The 21,868-nt window shown below is 44.5% G+C and overlaps 1 protein-coding gene across 2 annotated transcripts in view; it reads left to right on the top strand.

Annotated features, from left to right (window-relative positions):
* LOC135401410 (YLP motif-containing protein 1-like) overlaps positions 1-21,868 on the top strand; it is a 32,725-nt gene that overhangs the window by 2,079 nt on the left and 8,778 nt on the right. Inside the window, exons 3-19 of one of the 2 annotated variants that reach the window (XM_064633810.1) lie at positions 1,368-1,626; positions 1,713-3,445; positions 7,525-7,605; positions 7,707-7,787; positions 7,990-8,058; positions 8,126-8,188; positions 8,375-8,482; positions 8,585-8,673; positions 10,559-10,645; positions 10,876-11,015; positions 17,624-17,683; positions 18,435-18,702; positions 19,834-19,981; positions 20,139-20,258; positions 20,767-20,943; positions 21,390-21,476; positions 21,551-21,634. In XM_064633810.1, coding sequence (XP_064489880.1) covers positions 1,368-1,626; positions 1,713-3,445; positions 7,525-7,605; positions 7,707-7,787; positions 7,990-8,058; positions 8,126-8,188; positions 8,375-8,482; positions 8,585-8,673; positions 10,559-10,645; positions 10,876-11,015; positions 17,624-17,683; positions 18,435-18,702; positions 19,834-19,981; positions 20,139-20,258; positions 20,767-20,943; positions 21,390-21,476; positions 21,551-21,634 — 3,654 coding nt within the window. The remainder of the gene's footprint in view (positions 1-1,367; positions 1,627-1,712; positions 3,446-7,524; positions 7,606-7,706; positions 7,788-7,989; positions 8,059-8,125; positions 8,189-8,374; positions 8,483-8,584; positions 8,674-10,558; positions 10,646-10,875; positions 11,016-17,623; positions 17,684-18,434; positions 18,703-19,833; positions 19,982-20,138; positions 20,259-20,766; positions 20,944-21,389; positions 21,477-21,550; positions 21,635-21,868) is intronic. The other variant, XM_064633811.1, reaches the window with a different exon arrangement.

Genomic DNA, 21,868 nt, shown 5'->3' with positions numbered 1-21,868 from the left:
AGTAAATGTAGACTGACTTTCCACATCTGAGCGCATCTAATACCGCCTACGGTCACTGTATGGGCTTCTCTTAACGAACCACGTCACCTTATCGACCGAGCTTATGTATAGTGACTCTAGTGACGATAGCTTTTCTTCTGGCATGTCATCTGGCAACTATTCATGCGAAAGCATGCATAGAGGTAACCTGCACATGTATCAATCAATCAACCAATCAATTTATTCCACCTACAACCATGCACTTTCTGTTCCACACATCGTTGGCAAACAGTACGGAGGCTGTCGTCACACAATATTGCATATTTTAGGGTTATACCCGATTATGCCCAATTCGAGTCTACAAAAACGGGGTTTAACCCGATATTTCCCCGAAAGCTGCTGAGCCAGGAGGATCCGAAGTCGTCACAGCTTCCAAAGAACTTTGGAAACTGTGTCGTTAATGCATAAATATACTCATACAGACGGTCGAAACAGAGACCCTGCTGCTTCTTCGACGCATGGACTAAATATTGATACTCTGCGTCTACTGGAGTGTCGTGTATTATGCCCAGTAAGCCGAATATTTACATCCGATTCAATTTCGATTCAACCAGAATGGGGTTGAATGAGGATCAGTTCAACCCGATCACACCCGAATTATTGAAGCAAAATATAACCCGATATTAACCCACCCTGATTTTGCTGGAAAATATAACCCGAAAAAGCCAGGCCCTAAATATAAAGAGTTGTAACAGTTACTTTGCTTTGATATTTTCTAGTTATTTCTATAATAATATTCCTGTAGCAGTAGGGTGCAGAGAACCAGTTGTAAGCCCATATACATATTACCCTAAATGTTCATGTGGATCCTTGAAAACTCCTGAAAAATTTCTCAGATTATCTGTATGCACCCCTTACTACACATTTTAACGATGACCCTGGTATTGGCAGTCACCTCTGAGCATGAAACCTCTCTTTATATTTGCGCTCAGATCCGCTTGACGTCCAGAGGATGTTAGTAGTAGTACCTGAAAATAAATAAATAAAAAACATTGCACATTTATCATAGGACAGGGGAAGTAGTACCTGTAGGGGGAGCACATATTCTCTGTGCTATTGAGGTTACTGTCGAATGAAGATAATTTTATGATGATGTCATGGCACGCTAGTGTTACTCGTTGAAGACATTACCCGTAGATTAGGGAAAATTCACGGATTGAACACAAGTCAGGATACATCAACAACAAGGTTGCACCAACTGGCTTGCACCCTGCTACTCCGCCCTGTGATAACGATACTCAGTATCTTTCCGATACAGGGCTGACAGTACCACGTCATGTCAGACGTGGAGTTATTTTTTGAGAGAACCTTTCTTACTTTGTTTGCAGCCCTTGTCAGCTCCAATGATGCTTGGAACGACGGCTGCTCCTACCATGGACGCAGACGACGTTGATTTTGATAAGCAGTTCAAAGAATGGGAGGCAAGCTTTGAGACCTGGCTGTCTCAGAATCGGAACCACCCCGACCAAGAAGCCTTCGCGCGCTACGAGAAGCAGTGGAAGGAATGGCGTCAACAACTCCTGGAGCGGAAGCAGCAGATGAGGCAGCAACGAGCCATGGCAGCTGCCGCCGCTCACGTCTCAGCAGGTAGCGATTATTTGTGAGAATCCGGTGTCAAAAATATACGAAACTGTACATGCTGCAGGTACTAATAACCGTTTGATTTATTGCAGCCATGCCAACAATGCAAGTTTCTCAACCACAGTCACTTCATTCTACCACCATGACATCCATGCAGTCCCCTGCTCAAGGCATGAATCCTGCACCGACCATGACATCAATGCCTCACATGAACCAAGGTCAGATGCCGCACATGAGTCAGGGCCAAATGCCACCACCCATCATGGGTCAGAGTCAGATGCCGCCCATGGGCCAGAACCAGATGTCACTCATGAATCAAAACCAGATGCAGCACATGGGACAGAACCAGATGCAAGCTATGGGCCAAAACCAGATGCCGCCCACTCACATGCCCGGCCAGCCTTACGGCCAGCCACACAACATGCAGCAGCCCATGCACAGTATGGGTCAGCCCCAGAGTCACCCACCCCATTCCGACGCTCAGAACCAGCGTCTCCAGTCTCAGCAGCATCCTCAGCAATTTTCGGAACAACAACACCCGCCTCCTCATTTTCATGCACCTCCCCCGCAGAGGGGGCGCGGACAAACGGAAGTGAACCGCTGGTTGCCCAGGGGACCCAGGAGGGGCGGCATGGGACGAGGAGGCCCCCCCCAGCACGATAACTTCCAACACACCCAGGAGGAGCCTCTGCAGAATGACAACACATCGGAGCAGTATGGTGAACACACAGATGAGGCTGGTCCTCATGATATGTACAGTGGACCCCCGGGACGTGGAAGAGGACCATGGAGAGGACGTCCCCCTTTCCGAGGGCGGCCCCCGTATCGGGGCGGACCTCCGCGCCAGTTTCCTCCTCCACCGCATCACGAGGAGAATTACGATGAATCGTACGGAGAGGAAGACTGGGAAGAACCAACAGAGCATTGGGGAGCAGAAGGAGGAGGAATGCGAGGTGACCCTCGTGGTGGACATCGTGGGGGTTTCAGGGGCGACCCTCGTGGAGGGTTCAGGGGTGAGCCTCGTGGTGGATTCAGGGGAGAGCCTCGTGGTGGATTTAGGGGCGAACCTCGTGGTGGATTCAGAGGCGAGCCTCGCGGCGGGTTCAGGGGCGAACCTCGGGGTGGATTCAGGGGCGAACCTCGGGGTGGATTCAGGGGTGAACTTCGTGGTGGATTCAGGGGTGAGCCTCGCGGTGGATTCATGGGCGAGCCTCGTGGTGGGTTCATGGGTGAACGAGGGGGCTTTCGCGGTGCTCCTCGTGGTGAGTTTCGAGGAGGGCCTCGTGGCGGCCCTCCATTCCGCGGCGGGAGGTGGCCCCCACCTGGTTCCTGGGGCCCTCCGAGGGAAGACCACCCTCACTGGGGTGGTGAGCAGGACGACGACTGGGGCGGCCCCCCTGAGAAGCGGTGGAGGGGACCAGAGGCTGGTCCTCCCCCCATGATGCACGACGAAGAGTGGGATGCTGAGAGGGCAAACATGGAAGCAGAGGCGGAGGCGGAGTGGGCCCTTGAAGAAAAGGAGGCCGAGCAAAAGTGGAACTCCGGCGGGGCCACTTTTGAGTCCTCGAAGGAACCGACCGAAGCGGAACAGCAAGGGACAGAAGAGGACCAGGACAACGTTCCTCCAGAGAAGGAACCCGAGTTGTCTCCCGTGAAAAGATTGGAGCCACCTCCTGGTGGGAACTTGGAAGAGAAAAGTGGTCCCCCTCCACCACCTCATGCTCTCATCAAAAAAGGACCTGAGACTGCTCCACCTTCTCAGACGAAGGAAGAAACAGCAGCGCCTAAGGCATGCTCACCTGTGAAGAAGGAAAGTGTTCCTGAGGTAAGGTTGTTTCTCAATTCTCCTTACAATTTGAGTAGTGGAAGTGACGATGGGGAATGTGATGTATCGTAACGCTGCTTACTTGCTGCGCTACAACGGGCGAAAATTGTGCGGTTTGTAAAGAATATCTCGCAACGTTGCTGCCACAAAATCTGGGCCCTGAAGTACTCTCGATTTTTTTTATCTTCTTTTATATGTTCCATAAAATGAGTGAGTTGTCGTTTAGCACTGCTTCTTAGACTGATTTGGATTTTTTTTTATGCATATCAGCTTAGACTGTACACTGCACTAAATTTTTGTGTATTGTTGTCATGTGAGCGCTTGTGATATGTTATCTCAGGTGCTGCTCTGAGTAGTGTGTAAAGCACACAAGCGTGTCCCGTCACACGTGGATCTTGATAAAACTTAACAAAAACATATTCTCATCTCTTGCATTGCAAGTATCGTCAACAGTGTGATTTCAGTGAAAAAGCAGTATGCACTCTATTTGCATTTTGTGCATCGGTGGGGTTCCTCTAATTGCTACACTTAGTATGTCAGTCATACGATCTTAAACGTGTCAATATCCGTGGCTAAAATCGCTGCTTGTGGTGAACTGTGGCACTGTGTGTCACCTCAGACCTTACTTGCAACCAACAGAGAAGAGTGAGGTGATGCTGATGTTCAGAGGAAGAATGGTTAATTAGCATGCGAGCTACTGGTAATTATCCGCGATAGCAAGACCCTGAGACAAGGGACGAGGAGGGACATACACAGCGTTCAGAGGCATTGATAGGAAATATCTAATGACAATGTAGCATCTGCTTACTGACACACCGGTTTCACGCAAGCTTTGTATTCACACCTGTCACTCGTATTCGTTCACGTTCATTCAGTGATGGCCACTAACTACTTCTACAGTAGTTTAACTATAGCTACTAACTACTTCGTGATGGAGTAGTGTAACTAGTGTTCAACTACTTTTCAGGGGAGTAGTTAAAACTACTTTAACTACTGCAATGTATTTTAACTACATCTATAACTACTTAACATTGTCCATCAACACAGATACGTTTGTCTCCTTGTTTTAACAGCCCTTCGTCCCGTCTCAGTGCTGCATTGTAGCGACATGAACTATCACCAACTCCCCCTCTTCCTCCCTTTCATCAACACCAATTCCTTGCAATGTTCTTGGACACCTAAATATGAATCACAAGCAATGATAAACTTTGGCTCAAGCCATTGCTACAATCGTCAAATACAAAGCTTGCGGCGGGATTCTTTCTGTGCCTACGCGATAAACTAAGTTGCAGAATTATTTCACAGCAAATGAGGCTTCACGAGACAAGCATTAAAAGTGAAGATTTAGTACGCATGCATGACACAATTGCTCTGCACCTTCCTTCTCATCAAACAAGTAGCTCAAGGTGAAAGTCGGGAGCACAATCGTGCCGTAAAGCTTGCGGCAAAATCGGAAGTAGTTGGCACCTGCAGTAACCTAACTACCATAGTTGACTACTCAAAATAGTAGTCTAACTAGTAGTTGCACACTACATTTCTGCAAGTAGTTGATAACTACTTTTCAACTATAATCAGGTAGTTTAACTAGTAGTTTAACTACATGTAGTTAACTACTGGCCATCACTGCATTCATTCACTTTCATATTCATGGATATTCATATCCATGAATCATCTCTATACGCAATTTTTGCAAACTTCGTTTGCCACATCGAAACGTACAGCTAAACTTTCACCTTTCAGTGAGCACAGTTCTCATAAAGTAAAAATGTGCCGGCCACATCTTGCGTCATGATAGACAGTTCATTGTGCTCCGTAAAATGCCTCCAAAGAACGGCATTTTCACGTCCGCCAGTCAGGTGTTTGCCATCTGGATTAAAGGAAACGTTATGTGTTATTTTTCTGGGTGGGAAGAAGAAAGGCCTTCATATATCGTATTTTTAATTTAAAATTACGCCAATAGGACTGTTGATGCAACGGTGCAAATATTAAACTTTCTAATCGCTAACAATGGCTGCACAGCAACACAGGAAAATGTGTCGCTATTGTTGAATGTGCCTTGCCTTTGCATTGAACATTGCTCACATGATTGGGAAGACATATCAGCCATTTTTACTCCCAAATTTTTTAGGAATGTGCACATGATGACTTGTATGCTTTTTCTACCATTACATTTTCCTCTGCGTTACCAGTCGTAACGTGTACTGCTGATTTGCACAGCTCGATGCAGAAACACAATACCTTTGTGAAGAACTTTGCATTTGTAATTTCTTATACGAGCAGCCTGCTATGTTTTATGTTATCCCGAATTCTTCCCGGATAAGTATTACATCTTATGAGGCCATAGAAACGAGAGGCTGCCTGGCATCAGCAAAGTACAAAACTTGTAAGACTGGCTTTTTGTTCTATGCAACTTTATGGTTGCCAAAAATGTGCTGTGTGCACATGGAAAGAAGCACTGCTGTATGCCTGACCTGATGAGGCTCACAAACTTCGAAAAGTTTTATAGTAGAAGGGGATTCTACACAAAGTTGCATGTGAACTTTGATGGCAAGCAGCGATCTTGGCATGACAATGTTGCATAATGCACGAGAGTGTCATATGGTCAGACGATTTATGAGAAATGCATTCTTTAAAAATATGTAATAATAATGCATATATGCTAATATGCTAATAATATGCTAATCTTTAATAATATGCTTTGTGAACCGAAATATAAAGGATTTTGTCACTCCATTTTTTATTGCAAATTCAAAGGGAATACAGGGACGTAGCATTGCATTCTTATGTTTAGTTTCCAGAAAGATATTTACATGCATGTAGGTTGATCCATCATGTAAGTGAACTCCAAGCTTCACAGTCGAAATTTATTTTTTAAAATTGTTGCGACATTACATGGGCCAGACGTGAGCCATAATGTCATGTGCGAAGATAAGGAAAGATATATGAAGGTAATAAATTTCATGTTTGACAGAACACACTTTTTGAGAAGTTCTAGCAGACGTCTGGTCGTGAATACTATTCCCAGGTGTCACCCACATAAACCCACCACATGCAGAACACACTTCATGAGATGTTTTTGTGTTGGGTGTGTTGGGGCTTAGCTTCAGTTACTTTGCAGCTGTGATTTTTGGAAAGCTCGTTTATTTATTTATTTATTTTTAATTACCTTCAGGGTTACCATTATTACAGAGGGGAGTGGATTATATATTCACACACACTTATGATTTTAATGCAAGTTACGAAGGTTCATATAACAAATGGAATATCAATAGAATGATGAGAACAAATCAGAGCAAGTGTTGTCAAATACAGAGGAAGTGATCATGTAACGCATCTTTGAAGTGTTTTATGCAGCTTATGTTGCAGATTGATGATGAGGGAAGGAGGTTCCAGCTGTGTGCTGTGTGCAGAATAACTGAGTCTGCAAATCTATTAGTTAAACCAGTCGGAACAAAAAATTTGTGTATGTGGTCGATTCGCAAAGACGTACATTGTTATCGTGGCATACATTGTCATCCGAAGCTGTTCACATTCTAGGCAACGCGTTTGCAAATATTTGAAAATTTGAAAATTGCTAATAAGTTGACCCCCAGAAGTGTTCTCACACAAAATCAGAACCTAGACAAAATGGGTGTCATGTAACGTAGATGAATAAAGTGAACTAACCAAGTGTTTCAGTTGACTCACATATTTGCGAGCGAGTGAGTGGATAACACCAAAGTATTTTCCAATCCACATGCTGGCATAATGACCAATTTGAAGATCACAACTGCCTTTCAGTAGGGGATACTGTTTCGTACACTGTTGCATTGGTACAGTTGCCCGATATCACGGGTGATCCTGCTGAATGCTTCAGAAGCAACGTTACGGATTAATGCTGCATGCGTTGGGTACACCTCTTAATCGAGCGCTTTTCCAGCTGTGTCAGTCGTCTTTCGAAGTGACATTAGCACGATTCTCTCCCTTCCTAGAGAGCTGTGTGGACTGCCATATATATTTGACGAGACACTAAAGAATTAGACAATTAGTCAAAATTAGGAAGTCAGTTTTACAACATCTTTTATTTTCTTTGTGCGCAGAGAACTCCCACACCCACTTCACACCCACCGGTTGAAGATGGCATAGCAAAGAAACTCATGAGCTTAGCTAGTGAAGGAATGGTGAGGTTTTTTCGTGAACATAATTTTCAATACGCTTATTCTATGTCCTTAGGACGACCGTCCCCATACTCAACGGCTTTGCGCAATTCCTTTCGTTCCAGCCAAAGCCTAGTACGGACGAAGGCGAGCATCCGGAGCGAGGCCCATTCGAAGGTCATGGCCGCGGAGAACCCAGGTTCGGGGTAAGTGAATTAGCTTTACTCTACGATCCGTGTTGTTTCCACGCTGTTTTTTTTTCCTCCTCTTTTCATCCGAATAGTAATTACTGTGCTGCAACCTGTCCCCGCTGTCACACGTTTCACGCGTCACCGAGTTCCAAGTTCGGGACGAAACATTCTGACTAAGAAGGCAACGGCATAATTTTTATTTGTTTTCTCCGTGCAGCCTCCAGGTCGGGGGATGCCTCCACCTCCACGAGGTATGCGAGGTAGGGGGCGAGGAGGTGGCTTTCCGGTGAGTGTTTCTTCGTGTCATGCGACCCTCTGAAGTTCACTTCCATTGATCCACTGCCTCTTATCAGGATCCATACGCGGAAGGAAATTGGCCGGAGCGCGACGACAGGCGGCGCCCTCCACCGTGGGATGTGAGTACTTTTTCCGATTTTTGCGTTTTACGAGGACTGCAAGAACTAATACAAAACTACGGTCCACGTTTGTTCGGTAGTCGTAAAAGGACTGGCTGTACCATACACGTACTACCAGGAACCAAAAATATTATTTTGCACTACAATGTGGCACTGTAGGTGGAAAATCCCTATTGTTTTGTACAGGATTTTGCAGACGACGACTATCCCGGATGGGACGAAGACCCGTGGAGGGGACGTCCCAGAGAACCGCCGTTTCCTAGAAGGGACGACCGAGACTTTCCTCCGCCTCGTGTTAGTTTCTCTTTCTCGTATGTCGGTGGGGAGCTCAAGTCTGTCGTACTTCACGCGCAAGAACTATATTTTCTGATAGTCCCATTTTTTTGTTCCCCTTAGGTTCCCTACGAGCGTGACTACGATGAATGGGACGGCTATGGTCCGGGACGACCATGGGGCCCTCCCATGCGAGGTGGACCTCCCGGCAGGTTGGTAACTTTTAATGATGCACTGCTTCATACGATTGAGTGATCAGCATGTGTGAGTCAGTGGCTAATTGACGCGCCTGGAAACTACACTTTTACAAGTGGTAGACTTTGAAGCAAATAATGCTTTTCTCGGCAGAATAACTTCAATGGGAATAGTATTCTAAATACTCGTAAATTGGATTGACTAGCGCTAGACAAGTTTATAGCCAACAAAGTTAGGAACACCGCGAATTATGGAGGGGCCCTAAAGTACAATAATTGAAATGAAATGACGTTGGTGCTATCATGCACTAATACAGAAAGAGAAGAAAAAAAAAGGTTATAAAGGAGTTAGTGAGCTGGTCTGTTGCCTGTATTCTCTTTTTTTTTTTTTTTTTTCATGGTACGTAAAAGCTTCGGTTGACAGATTGTCTTTCATGGGAGCTCGCTTTTATCGTGTGTATATGACTATCTTATTATTGACTATCTATCTTATTATGACTATCTTACTATTCCTGCTGATGTGAGAGTAGGCATACCATTACATTTTAGCTGAGCAGCTAGATCCTCTGGCATTGCCAGATGTGGTAGAAGCGGTATATGTGCATATTCTGCGTCATTTACCGTTATTTTGCGCCATCTTTCATGTTGCACCGCAGAACACTTTATGCAGAAGTTGTACCTGGGAGAGTGTGTGTATTAGATGGGCACAGAAAATGTCAGCTGTAGCGGTATAAATATAGCCCAGATATGTAGTACTCACGAACCACACAGCGAGATATCTCCCAGCAGAGGAAGCGTACTGACTGCAAAGTTTAATTTATAAGAAAGAAAGGGGGCCCAACAAAGCCCGCAACCTGCAAACCATGGAAATCGTGCGGCACTTTGCACTGTCTTGGTCTCAGATGTTGTGCAAGTTTCTCGTTTACTAAAAGGGATCTGCTACGGTGGGAGTTGAAAATTTTAAAGCACCGAACGAGTTTCAGTAACGTAAATATTCGGAGGACAGTGTCAGCGCCACCTAGATACAAAAGGCCTACTTATTGCCTCCTCTCCCTCCTTCGCTACGTGGACACCCAAAGTCGGAATTCGTCTGCTACGCTGCGATTGGCCGTTCTGCAAATTCAAGGACTCTCAAATGATTGCAGCTAACTTTGCCAGTTTAAACCTGTAGACTTAGACGTGTAAATGCTTTCCAGAAAATCAGTCTCGAGAAAAATATGGGACCGTTTCGCGCTTTATTTTGTTTTCCCCGTTTGGTACGCAAGGACGTTCAACACTCGCAGACGACAGTGGCTCTGGCTCGTCCCCATGGCTACGGCAGCCGAAAGCATGTTTGTGATTGGCTAGGGCCACTGAAACACGATCTTGATTGGCTGACTCTTAGTTGTTGTGTCACGTCTACGAGTGAGCTTGCTCTGTCTAGGTGGCGTTGACGATGTCGACCACGATAGTAAAATCTGCGTGCAATCGTCCCCACCGGGGGTTCTCAAACTGGTTCCGCGGCTGTCCATCCGCGTCATTCCGCGGGGTCATCCGGCGTTGTGGAATGCGTATAACGACATGTTTTCGCATGAATGACGTGCACGCGGCTTTCGCAGTTTATACTGGGAATAGTACATTATACATGGATCCATGCTTCATGCAAAGAGACTACAGTGTGTTGTTTGCAGTGAAGTTTAAGCGCACATAGAAGGAAGAGGTAGGGCTGGGATGACGGCTGCATGCTCAGCTTGCAAATTTAATTGCACAGTGGTAATTACACCACACTGCAAAAATATTCTGCATGATGGCTCTCTGTTGACCGCTCGATGAATGAAACAGTGTTTTGAGCCACGTTACGTGTCGCTTCCTTGCTCGTGTAACTTCAGCGTCGCGCCTGGGTTTTCCCTCCTCTCTTTCGCAGATTCCCACGGGACCCATGGGGTGGCCCCGAAGAGAGAGGTCCACCTCCACGTTGGCCTCCCCCACCGGGAGCACGAATGCCACCTCGGTGAGTTGGCTTTGACCCCGGGCTACATGTCCATGCGGCCTTCTCAGCCAACTCATCTCCTAGGCCTTGCCCTTACAGCAAGCAACTCTTTTTTTTTGCACACACATTTTTCCCTCTTTCGTTTCATTGATCCCATCCAAAAAATACAAAATCTAGAGTTACACTTAGCCCTTCTTCATCTCTTCACATGTGGTTTCTAATGCGTGACCTTGTGACCTGCTGGCCCGCAGGCCCCCCGATGGCATGACCTCGCCGCCTCCGCCGTTTGTTGGAGAACGGGCACAGGACGAAAGCAAGTGGGAGAAAGAGCGCGAAGTCATTGACTACGGTCATAGGCACGCCTCTGGTGGTGCGCAGGAGACACCTGGAGGTAAAGCTGCCCCTGGCCCCTAAAAAAAGCTTAGCTCTTTATTTTTTACTTTTTGTGTTGTTGTCGTCGTTGTTGTTTGCTGTGGCCACACGTGGTCATGTCATTCCTTCGTTCTTTTGGGGTGTACCGTGTGTGTGCGCCTCGGCCTCCGCCGTGAAGACGGACAATTGTACGCGTTTTATATGGTCCCGTCATAACTATCCTACACACACACTACCTGCAGATTTTAGTTTGCTGTGGCACACGTCAGGTTTTTTTTCGTATGTTTGGTTCGTGGCATTACCTTCGCACCTGCTGTCTTTTGACCCACCGTGGGAAATAAAGGACATGGTCACGAGACTGGGTCTAGTCATTTCGCTCTGCTATTCGTTATCTCGGATAAGTAACCTTCTGATAGCGAGATATAGTCTTAATTGGAGAGAATGAGAAGAGCAGTGGGAGGTTGTAAGCGCCCCCTACCCTGACACAATCACGAAGCCGGTGTCGACCCCGAGAGCGAAGGAAGGACAGGACCATTTTGACGCTCCTGCATGCACATTCGTCCCGTGGAATTGCCTTGTACTATGGGTTCATTCCATGAATTAGAAAGTGAGGCTATTGCCCTCGGTTATTTACAACTTCCCACAGCCTTTTCATCAAACGTTAGCGTAATTTGTTCATGTACGCGTTAACGTAGGAATTCGCGTAACCCTTTGTTACGATGCAGTGAAACTCCGACGATATAATCGCTCATAGTATGACTCCTTTTGCCACGCAATCGTTTCGTCCTTAGGAAAGAAGGCACGTTTTGGCTAGTGCAAAATGTGCACAGTGTAAAAAAAAAATTGGGAAACTGCTTTCCGTGCTGTGATTAGAAAAAAAATTGTTCCATGAGCGCATTTCCTATCGTACTGTAAAAGTTTGTTTTATTTATCTATTTTCGCCGAACGATTTTTTTGCAAAATTTGCGAATTTAAGTACCAGCGAAGTAAATACACTGACATCACCGAGAAACACGAGTCCGCGTTTTCCGCGATTTTAAGTTCCCACTTGAACGATGGCCTCCACAAAAGCGCGAAAATATGTGCCACGTGAAATCGACAGCCGAAAAACTGATTTCACGGCACCAATTTCTCATCGCTCGTCTCCCGAATTCGAAAGACATCAGCACAAGGGCGAGTGCTTTTGTGCGTTACGTTTCGTGTGCGGGTCCTACACGAGACACTGTGCTGACAAACTGTTTTTTTTTTTTCTAACTCCCCTGTAGAAGCACTGTGCCAGAACACCAAGGGGGACGTGAAAGTAGAAAAAATAAATGGACAACTGAGCTTGCGCAGCTCACCCACCTCTGTCGATGAGGCTGTGAAAAACAGTAATGCGTGCACGCGAAGTATGTAAGCAGCTCAAGGAGCAATTTGTGCTCGTGAGCTCACAAGTGGGCTGCATACAAAGGATATCCATCGAGGAACAGAGCTTCCTTGAGTTGGTTTTGAATATTTTGTGTATGTGGATACACGACCTATCCACAGAAGTTATAAGGTTTTTAATGTACCGTATTTTCCAGTGTATATTAACGCTCATCCCCGAAAATAAGCGCAATTCGGAGAATTTCGCGCCAGTGTGAAAATACCGCAGGGGTGAAAATGCCAGCGTTAATAGCGCACACACAAACTGGAAGCTCTACATCACCGTCAGTGTCAACAGTGTAATCAAACCCCCTGCTTCGAGTGGAATGATAGAAGACATTGAAATCTGATCCGACAGATTTGGTGCGCAGTAGACTCCGGTCCCTTGATGGCCGCTCTCACGTTCCTTCTTGACAACTTTAGCCCTCTAAAATGAGTTGAGGATCACTGGCAGCTCGAAGTCGTCTCGTGCTCGTTGTACCCACTTCGCTGTTGGCGTGCCAGTTTCTCTGCTACTCGTGCTGGCCGTGTATCATTCATTTTTCACCATATTCCATGGACACTTAGATAATGCATTAGATCGTGATTATAGTTTATGCTATAGACCCTGAAGTTTTCGGGTTTTATTTTTTTCAAAATTTGGGGGGTGAAAATCAGGTCAATAACTTAATGTCAAAAATTCATGCAAATTCGGGTGTAAAAATTACCATCAGACGGAATTCGGGGAGAAATCGGGCTTTATTGCAGCTTAAACGTTCGTTCTAGCGCTCATCCAGAGTGTCAGAAGTATCAGAAGTAGAGGTCAACCATGTATTTTGTGAAAAATTAGTATGTCTTTACCTTCAGGTGCATAGCTTAGGTGCAGTTTTGCGGGTAGAAATGGGGTTTAACCCGAAACAGGTGGACCTTGATTCGGGGTGCAAATTCGGGGAAAAATCGGGTTTAACCCTAAAACTTCAGGGTCTATTTATGCACTTGTCAAGCAGGACTGACTGAGACTAGAGGTAGCATGGTATCTTAGGAACCGCTCTTAAGAAAAACTCTGATGCATAACGCGCACCTCTAGATAACACGGAAAATACGGTACTTAGAAACCGTAGGTCTGATGGCTATATCTAGCCACGAAACAGCACAAATGCATGTGATGTTGCGTGCTGTGCTTGAGTATGGAAATGGTTCCACAGTGAGGTTTTTTTGGAATCTTATTGCGCAGAACTTATTCGGGAAATATTGTGTACTGGCAGAACTGCTTCGGTGGAACAGACAAACCGATTAAAGTGGAAAAAAATTTCTTGACTGCTGTTCCTGAAGCATGCTCGATGCTGTCAGAAATTAGACCCGATAGCGGCCCTAAAGGGTGTGTTGGCATTTCGCAAACTAGAGTCACTGTGTCCTAGGGTGGAGCGCGTGTACCGTAAGGAAGATAACGTAAAGATAACGTAGTCGGTCAAGACAAGCAGAATCCAAGCCTTCTTGTCGCTTAAATTTGTATTTGTATATAAACTTACGGTAGTTGTACTGACATAGCTGCAATGTTACCTCCTTGGACATTGCATTTTAGTACACCAATTATACGCTTTATACGTTCCACTTGAACGAACCTTAATATGGCTGCTTGGCTGCTTACTCTAGGGCTGCAGATCATAGTGACTATAGGACTGCAGGGCATCTTTGCTGCCTGGTTGAGAGGCTGCAGTTGTTCCTTCGTGTAGCTGTGCTTTCAGTACTTGCTACCAGGGAAAGGTAACAGAAACCGTAACAGAAGCAGAAACTGTATTATACCGTAAATACGGCAGGTAACGATGACGTAAATGGATATCGCGCACTCAGAACACCAGAAACTGAAACAAAAATAATTAACCGTAATAATTTGGCTACTGCAGGACCCAAATTAACGCAGTTCTTTCCGTATCATTTAGATAAATTTATGAAATAAGCCTGAATGAAGTGAACCAAAACTAACTGAGGAAGTTAATCTAAAACGAACTATCAAACTGGAGCACATCAGTAAGTATTATAGTACAGTAAACGGAAAAAGCATAGTTTTTATACTCCTATGGTGACTTGCAAGCGTGGGTAACATTTGTGAAAACAATGGAGTATATTTTTGAGTACATGTTGTCCATTGTGTTCACGTACCCCTAAAATCCTCAAAATAAATTTCAGAACATATACGCAGAGGTATTAAGTTTTGTGACAGTCTCAAAGCTTACTTAAAAAAAGGAAGGGAAACAACAAACTGTTACCCGAAAGTGGTACCGGAAGCATAATGGAAACAGAAACTGAAACAAACAAATATGGGCCAGTAACGGAAGCAGGTTCCGTTACCTTTCCCTGCTTGCTACATAAGGAACACTACCGCGTTCATTGTGTATGACATTTCTTCATACCCGCAGCTACCAACTATTATTTGTGCAAAGCGGATTCCGAATGTTACGATCATGCTTGATATAAAAAGGTGTCTGCATAGCCTCGCATTGCCGAGCAATTGAGAAAGAAAGTTCTGCGAATTATTTTAAATGCACCCATTTTATGGAGACTTCTAGCATGCTGATGCAGTCATGCTACGGTTAGAAGCATCTTCAAAGGCTGTGCAAAACATCAACTGTAGAGCAGCAACGGTCCTGGAAGTTTTGTTGGCAAACTGACTAAATAACCATGCCTGTGCAGCCTTGTGAAGTGAAATGGAGTCTGTGAAATAACAGTCTGGCAACTCCAGTGTTCGTTGTAGCATATGCTTCTGCGAGTAACAAGGAGCGGTTGATCATCTGATCAGAGGTGTTGACACATTGACCGATTCAAAGTAAAAGTTGCAGCTGCATTGATGTTGGCAAAAGCATAGCACAGCAATGCAAATGATATCCTACCGGGTGCCTTACCAAAGTTGATACTGAACTTCACTCTACCAACAGCACGATTTCAAAATTATTAACTCAAAGTATGTCTGCTGACGTGTAGCACAGTATGGCATTATATAACCTAATTTCGTTAACACCGTAATATTATGGTTGATGTTGAACGTAGCCATGCTGCACACGGACAGCTGACATTTTTGGCAGATTCATTCAAATACATTCCGACACTAAGTACAGCAGATCAATAGTATATCGCCAGGTGATATGATGTGCAGTGATGTAGATGCACAGTATGATAAAGAAAACCATATTATATCAGGTAGGGCAACAGATAAGTTAAAAATAACTTAGTAAAGTACGTTTAGATGAGTACTGAAGTCCAGAGTGCGATATTTGATTGCACTTTGGGGGACTGACTGGATGATGTGCATAGCAAAATCCTCCACCTGTGGCATCAACCTTATTAGTAAAACCACTTTCACTTTCGTGCATTATTAGGATATCCGGAGAAATTTTATCGGTAAAACAACCATGCAGAGAGGCGTATAAAGGAAAACTAATCAGTAATACTAATAAAATGAAATAAAGCTGCAAGAAGCTTCTTACTCTGATTGTGTACCTAGATATCTGGTAATTCTAGTGAAATCCATAATGAATAAGCGAACTTATTCGACATGTTTGATCTGACTTTCAGTTTCAGCTAGTAATCGCTATCAAAAATAGCTTTGGAAGCTGACGAAAACAGATCCTAATTTTGTTTAACCTGAACCGGTGATTTTCTTTCAAACTATGTGTGTGATATCGATTTACGAGAAATGCCTTGTGCTGTATTAAGATAGGCAAGAAACAGCAGCATGCAGTTGTTGTGCATTAATGTTGCAGCGAAGTTAATTGTCTGCTAAGTATAAAAGTAACGAAAACGAAACTCGAAAACGCGTTTTAGAACAGCTGCAAGGAATAATGGCAACTGAAGAGAAAGTGGTTTTTATGGAGGGTGGGTGCAGAAGGTGGCTTTAACGAAACGAAAATCACCGAAGCACGCCATTAAAAAATAACTTCTCGCTCTGTGCTTTCGCGAAGTTCCTGATTAATACATATGTGTTTTTTTTTTTTTTTCGTTCTTTGTTTTTTTCTATCGGGTCGCTGGCCCCATGTAGCATTATCGTTACGATGAAATCCGGGTTAACTGTACTCTTCAATACCGTGACATCCAAGGTTTGAAATGGATAGCCAACCAAGTACGGTAAGTGTACGGTAGCCGATACCTACACGCGGACTAGACGCGGGTTTTCCCGATATCGGTTTACGTGGCGGCGAAAGTCAATTACAGCGAGGAATTTGCCCGAACTCTCATCGCGTTGTCAGGGGATATTCTACCAACGTTCCGGAAAGTGGCAACAGAACGCGCGGGAAATTTATTGCATCCTTGACGCGCATCATTGTCCAAACGGTAGACACCCGCACCATCTTCAACCGCTGATAAAAAAAAATCGCCACCGCTGTCATCTTAGGTCCAAAGCCGCAAGAGTGGAAGCTCTTATCAGCAGGCTGTCGTTCGCGTTGCCTTGGCAACGGGAGGAGATAGTGGACTCGCCCATATCACTCGATAGTCGCTTGAAACATTCGAATTCCCGGAGCCGTTAGCCGGCGTTTTTTGCATGTCAGCTGTTGCTACGCCATCTGCGCGTGCTTGTTCTGCAACGACTATAAAATAGAAGAAGCATGAACAGCGCGTTCTGTCTCTCTCTCTCGTGCCAAAGCGCGTGAAGGTAGTTACTTCCGCGTTTAAAAGTAGGAACCAATACGTCAAATGCGAAAATTTGAGCGTTGTGTGGAAGTGCGTTTTGTCGTTGAACTTGTGAGAGCAGCGCACGGATATAGCGAATAATCGGAACGATCGCTATGCGCGCAGTATCGTAGTAACCGGAACTAATTGCACTCTGCTGTGCTAACTCTGAAGATTAGAAGTGTTACGATCGCACTTTATATCACCTGGAAGTATGGCAGAGACAGCCCATGAAAGTGTAAATAGAGTGCAAGGATGATCTGGAGAATTATGTGGAATGATGTGATTCATGTTCCACACCAATGTCCACATCATGTCTCTCAACATGATGTGGAGCAAGAAAAGGGTAGACTTAGGATTCAAGTTCGCTGCAAGCACAGCTGCCTTTATGTGGCCAAGGCAATACTTGCTTTACATGATGTGATTGCAGAAAAATTGAAGTTGTATCAATAAGCAACTTTGTTTTCTTCTTCTTCTTCTTTGCATGCTTGGAAAAGGAAATGGGAGATTGTATAGTATTGTTTTATTTCGGTAGTGGAGCTGCATTTGAAATAGACTTCTCTGTTTTCTTGCTTCATCAAGTTAAATTCGAGGCCTTCGACTATGGACATGGGAAGCAAGAAGATAAGCCAGAGCCTAAAGGTGTGTGCTTAATCTCTCTTGAAACAATAAGAAAATAAATTAAAACCAATAGAACCGGCAGAACAGTAGGCATATGTCAGAGATAGTGGAGACATGTGGAAACGTTGTTGATTGTTATAGCGAAAGTCATATTTATTTATTTTTATTCATTTATGTTCCCCTTGGAGGTGTGAGAAAAATGAATTGCCAGGACAGACGCTTGAATCCATCACATCATGTTACGGCAATTGGGGCAACGCCATGCAATGCATAACAGTGTGACTGTAGTGCAATGTATCTATTCTAATCTCCTGTGAGGTTAATTAAAATTGAATTTTAGGTGTGCTCCTAAAAATGCATAATTACATAATATAATAATTGCATAAATGTGCAATTGTTAAAATTGTACTGATGGTGACACATGAAATGCAAGTTGTCACTGCTCTGTTGTGCAACAGCATGTTCGCTCTTTGCTTCTGATGCACAGGTGTGTACAGGAAGGTTAAGATAGCCTTGTCAAAATATTCATTTATGCTGCTCCAGCAGTTTCTTGACACTTCACTTGATGCATCATGTAAAACCTCCGAGACTAGGGAACACGAAGGGACAGACACAAACACGAAGTTGAGACTTCGTGTTTGTGTCTGTCCCTTCGTGTTCCCTAGTCTCGGGGGTTTCACATCATGCATCATCTTCTCAAGCTCGCTTGCTTCCTAGCCATTTTTTCACTTCACTCAAGACTGGTTTAGAAAGGCTGTGCGTTTTTCTTCAGTCCTGGACTACGGCCATGGCGGAGACTCAGACAGCCGTCCACAAGGCAAGACAGGAGCTCCTGCCTCCGTAAAGGACTATGGACACGGAGGGCAGGAGAGGGACAGGGACAGGGAATTGCACCCCTGGAGGGGCACCCCTCCGCACAGAGGCGACCACCCCGACAGAAACCATTCCTCAGACTCTAGAAGAGACAGGGAAAGAGAGAGGTACCCAGAGAAGGGCAAAAGCAAATCAAATGACAGGGACAGCAGATATTCCTCTGAAAGGTAAGGACAAAAATGATGCGTGACTAAAATAGCTCATGGATGTGGTGTCAGTGCCCGCGGTGGTCACCATGAAGCATTTCTTCCCCAGTGTATTCCCCAGTGGTATTCTTTTACCAGGATTCTGTGAACTGTGCTTTTACTCTTAGAACTTTTTGTTTTGCTAGGATGCGTGTGTGCCTATGTGCTGTCTGCCCTATACAAAGGGTATAGCCCCCACAATCATTATTATCATCATCGTCATCATCATCAGTCGGTGCTCATTGACAGCAAAGTGCAAAAACGTTTTCCTTGCAGAATGAAAAAAATTGTTGCCATGACAGCAATATGCTACGAGAGTTTGCCTCTGTGTAAGGGAGGGAGGGGGAGAGGGAGAGAAGCCATGTGACCAAGTGTCTGTCCACTCACAATGCAGTGGTGGTATCTGTAGACTGGTATGGTCCTCCGCATGGGCTCACAGAAGAAGCCACATGTGCCTGGTAACCTTGAGCTGTTGCTTTTACCTCTCCCCCCATTAATTGGGGGAGTACCAGTGAGGTCGCTCCACGGACAACAGGGGAGTGTGGGAAACTGGGGAGTTGTGCAGACAGCTGACCTGCTTGCATAGTGTGCACAAAATGACACGAGATTGATTTTTGCCGTCATTCACAATTTAAGTGTGGACTTATAAAAATGCAGCAATTTATAAAGAATTCAAATTTGCAGTTCAAATAAATAAAATACATTTGTGCTTTCGCCTTCTCTCTCTCAAGAGACACGACAGCAGACGGCATGCAGAGCTGTCTCCCGTTGGTCTCCGCAAATAATTTCCCACCTTGGTTAAGCACCCTATCCGCACTGCCGTGCCTCACTTCACGAGAAGGTGGGAAGAGAGCGTAAATTGCGGTTTCATCCGCGCATAAATCACGAACGTTGCAGTGGATGAACCCTGTTCCTTTAGTATTGCTGTCAAGGTAACAGCACCTTTCATTCCACGAGAAGAAAGCTTTGCGAGATGGGTCCAAACGACATCGCAAGGTCAATTAACTTTATGCAATTCTGTGTTCTGCTGAATTCTTGCTGAATTTTGCACTTACCAAATTAATTGTAATTGTAATTAATTGAGGGAAATAAGCTTTGAGATCTGTGTTCCAGTGCTTCGCCTAGCAGGAAGAAACCAGAAACGGTTGCCATCAAGGACCTGCTGCTTCCTCCTGGGCGGGAGAAACGCCCGCCTTATATGGTCATCATCCTCAGGGGACCCCCAGGCTCAGGGAAATCGCAGGTGGCCAAACTTATTAAGGTAAGCATTGCCGAGGGATACACGTGTTTCGTAAATAATGTGCAGGCCCACATGCATTGGCAGGTCAGAATTGGGCACATGGGCATTGCACAGAAGAGTTAGTGCATGGAGATGCTACAGAATCTTTGAGTTGAGGAATATACTACTCTGCATGTAGGATAAAGAGGTGGAGAACGGTGGGACAGCGCCCAGAATACTGTGCCTCGACGATTATTTCATGGTGGAAACCGAGAGGACAGTCACTGACCCAGAAACGGGTAAAAAGGTCAAACTAAAGGTAGGTTCCTTTTGCGAAGGTTAATTTGTGTTATATTTCTGCAAAATTATATATAGTAATTTTTGCGAGGGCCTAATATTTGTTAATTTTGCGGTTGTCATTTAAAGTCCTGCAAAATATTGTTAACAATGGCAAAATACAATTTTTTATTTTGTCATGCATACAAGAAATTGTATTTGTCACAAAATTTTGTTGTATACAATTTTTTTATTTTGTATATTTTGTGTTTCGTATACAAAATATGTAATTTGCAGAGGGCTGACCCACTGACTTGGCACACTTTTGCGATGTTTACACGACTAAATGCTGATCCCGCACTCATTCGAACCATGAGGTTTCGAGCATTCTAACCCAGATAAATTCCACGTTGCAATCGAGAGCCCATGGTTTTCAACATGATCCATGGTACAACCGCATAGACATGCATCATGAACTTGTGTAACCACTTACAGTGTCATAATGTGAATCCTATTGCCGCCTATTCTTTGCACACTTTCGTGCTGTATAGGAATTTGAATACGAGTACGAAGCTGAGATGGAGGATGCTTATCGAAGCAGCCTGCTGAAGTCTTTCAAGAAAACTGTGGATGGTCGACTCTTCCCCTTCATTATAGTGGACGCTGTCTTAGGAAAAACGAGGCAACTTGAAGAGTTCAATTGCCATGCGAAGCAAAATGCATTCCAGGTGACAAAGATTTCCACTCATTGTAAGACAAGAAGTAAATAGTCTACCTGAATGGTCAGGATGATCAGCATTCATTGCAAAAGCCTCGCAACTGTTTAAGTGTGCGAGTTAAGTAAAAATTAATTTTTCGTACGATAATAATTAAATAACGTATATAATAATGTATAATCGGGTTAATTTAAGCCATTTAGCTACTATTATTGGTTAATTAATTGATTAATTAATTAGTTACTGCCTCGTGGAACACCCTAATAAAAAGAGCACCCCCCCCCCCCCCCCCTCCCCCTAAATTTATAAGAACGGTGTACTAGAAACGAGATTTACAATACATGCTTAACATCATGGCATGACAGCAGCTGGATGATGCCTTGTGACTGTTCTGTGGCTTTCATTTGTATTATGAATGTTGAATTATAAGTGACTCTTTCGGACATGTGCTCGTGCAGGTGTATGTTGCTCAAATGGACTGCATGGACCCAGCACTTTGCCACAAACATAGCACTCATGGCAGATCTTTAGAAGATATAACAAAGGTCAGTGTATATGTTGTGTCTTCACTCAGCATGCAGAATCCTAAAAATATTCTTTTTGTGTGTCATTGATACAGGTAATCAAGAACTGGGATTCTACACCCAGCAGTTATGTGCAGCTTGACATACGTTCACTTTTGCAAGATGATGCTATTACCGATGTAAGTGTTGCTTGAACGATCAGTAGCAGATGACTCTGCAGGTTCTGTATGTGCACCATGAGCTCAGCAAAAACACTTTATTGTTGACATAAGGCCTTTCGATTAAAACTTACCGAAATGATGTTCAGCATCCTTCAGCGTATTTAAGAACTGACAAGGTGCACTGACTTGAATTTTACCGTGCTGCTTTGAGTAAGCTAGACCATGCCTTTGGTTTGCTGTGCCACATTTCCG

This window comes from Ornithodoros turicata, chromosome 7 (genome assembly GCF_037126465.1).
Source record: "Ornithodoros turicata isolate Travis chromosome 7, ASM3712646v1, whole genome shotgun sequence".
NCBI classification, from domain to species: Eukaryota; Metazoa; Arthropoda; class Arachnida; order Ixodida; family Argasidae; genus Ornithodoros; species Ornithodoros turicata.
This window is presented reverse-complemented; position numbering and strand designations above follow the sequence as displayed.